This window comes from Nelumbo nucifera, chromosome 1 (assembly GCF_055504915.1).
Source record: "Nelumbo nucifera cultivar China Antique chromosome 1, China Antique-T2T, whole genome shotgun sequence".
Lineage (NCBI taxonomy): Eukaryota > Viridiplantae > Streptophyta > Magnoliopsida > Proteales > Nelumbonaceae > Nelumbo > Nelumbo nucifera.
This window is the reverse complement of record NC_142649.1, coordinates 211,659,668-211,661,874: the sequence shown is the minus strand read 5'-3', so window position 1 is coordinate 211,661,874 and position 2,207 is coordinate 211,659,668. Positions and strand designations below refer to the sequence as shown.

Here is a 2,207-nt window from a genome sequence, read left to right as displayed (position 1 = left end):
AAAGGAGATCCATTATCCCCATTCCTCTTTACCCTAGTAGTTGATGTGTTGAGTGCCATGATTTCGAGGGCCGATGCTAGCAATTTGATAAGAGGTTGGAGGATTGGTAGGGAGGAGGTAGTGGTCACACTTACAATTTGCAGATGACATCATCTTGTTTTGTGACAGGGAGGAAGGAGAATTAAGGAACTTAAAGAGTCTAGTGCTTCAATTTGAAAGGAAGTCCAATCTTAAAGTGAGCTAGGGAAAAAGTTGTGTGGCAGGGCTCAATCTAGGGGGAGAGGAGGTGGATTCCCTAGCTAGGATTTTGGGGTGTGAAGTGGAGGGATGGCCTTTACAATATTTGGGGCTACCACTGGGAGGGAAGCCAATGGTTGAGAGTTTTTGGTACCTTGTAATTGAAAGATTCTCTAAGAAGTTAGCAAATTGGAAGAGGAATTACATCTCTTTAGGGGGTAGGATAACCTTAATCAAGTCAACCATAGCCAATCTGCCAGTTTATTTCCTGTCTACCTTTAGAGTACCAATGAAAGTACCTAACCAATTAGAGAAGATAATGAGGGATTTCTTATGGGAACCAAGGGATACTAAGAATGATCACTTAGTGAAGTGGGAGGTGGTTTCTAAGAGTAGGGATGATGAAGGCCTTGGGTTAGGAAATATAAGATTAAGAAACATGGCTTTGCTGGGGAAATGGATTTGGAGACTACCGATGGAACAGGGTAGACTTTGGTCTAGAGTGATTGTTAGTATTCATGGATTGGCAGATAACGGCTGGGATGCAGAACTCGACCTTGGGGCTTCTCAATGTTCTCCTTGGAAAGCTATTCAAGGTATTTTGCTTCTTATGCTTCCTTATTTCAAATATGATGTCTGCGTTGGAAATAAAGTCTTGTTTTGGGAAGATGTTTGGATTGGTGAAAACTCTCTTAGAGATAGATTTCTTTCTATTTACTCATTGTCTGAAAACAAAAGAAAAGTGATATCTTCAGTGTTTGTTGATAACTCCTGGGATTTGGACTTGAGAAAAGGTTTAAGGGATTCTGAAATGGGGATGATTGATGATTTGATCACTCAGTTAGGGGAAGTCTTTCTTGATTAGTCCTGTAGAGATAGCAGAATTTGAAAACCTTCCCCTTCTAGTTTTTTCAATTGCTCTTCTTTCTATAATATTTTGCTTCAGACCTCTAACCTTGTAGGGAACTTCCTTCAAAGGAGGTGTAGGGTAGCCCTGTACCCCCTAAAATTCAGGCCTTTTGTTGGGAAGTGGTACTCCAAAAAATCAACACCTTGGATTTATTGCAGAAAAAGAAGCCAAATATGTGCCTCTCCCCCCATGTTTGTTGCCTCTGTTTGGGTTTTGGTGAGACAATTTCACATTTACTAATCCCATGTCTCTTTGTGCTCTTTATTTGGTCTTGGTTCTCTTCTCTCTTTGGCTGCAGGTGGACTCCCTCCTCAAGTGTGGTGAACCTCTTTGATCCAACTTTATACAGGCAACCAACAGTTCGTAGAAGGATTATGTGGAGAGCCACTAGACTTGTTGTATTGTGGTCAGTGTGGGAGGAAAGAAACAATAGGATCTTCAAAAGCAGATGTAGATCCAAGGAAGAGGTTGTGGAAGGAATAACTACTAAGGTTATCCATTGGTTGAAATCCTGTGATCTTTTTAAGGATTTCTCAATTGAAGACATTTATAGAAGTTGGGGTATTGTGGCATCTATTGCTACTTCCAAAGCTATGATACAGGAAATTTGGTCCCCATTGGCACCACAAAGGGTGAAATTGAATTTTGATAGAAGCTCTATAAGTAATCCAGGCCCATCTAGTATAGGAAGTGTTTTCAGAGATAATGGCTTTGTTTTCAGGTCCCATAAGAGTTGGAGATTCCTTAAGAGCAGAAATCTTGACACTACATCAAGGTGTAAAACTGGCCAAATAGTTGGGGTTACAGCAGATTGAGATAGAAGGAGAGTCCAATTGGTAATTGGGTGGATGCAATCAAGGCAGCTGGGAATTTGGCAATATAGGCAGTTGATAAGGAAAATTCTTAGCATAACAAGGGAGGTGGGTGTTTGATTCAACTGAGTAAGGAGATCAGCAAATGGTTTTGCTGACGCCCTAGCAAAACAAGGGACTGTAAGGGAGAGTCTTTTTTGGGCAGTGCTGTAATGTTTGATGTTTATTGGATTAACCTTTTCTAATGA

The 2,207-nt window shown here is 40.8% G+C and overlaps 1 protein-coding gene across 1 annotated transcript; it reads left to right on the top strand.

Annotated features, from left to right (window-relative positions):
• The first annotated feature begins 526 nt into the window (after positions 1-526).
• LOC148804475 (uncharacterized) lies at positions 527-1,962 on the top strand. The gene is made up of 2 exons (XM_088901471.1): positions 527-1,077; positions 1,446-1,962. The coding sequence occupies exons 1-2, from the start codon at positions 527-529 to the stop codon at positions 1,960-1,962; spliced, it is 1,068 nt and encodes a 355-aa protein (XP_088757597.1).
• Positions 1,963-2,207: the final 245 nt, after the last annotated feature.

Bases quoted from the DNA above. Each gene is read 5' to 3' on its own strand.
- LOC148804475 (XM_088901471.1), top strand. From the start codon at position 527: ATGAAAGTACCTAACCAATTAGAGAAGATAATGAGGGATTTCTTATGG. The intron at 1,078-1,445 runs GTTAGGGGAAGT...CTTTGGCTGCAG, and splicing joins ATTGATGATTTGATCACTCA to GTGGACTCCCTCCTCAAGTG.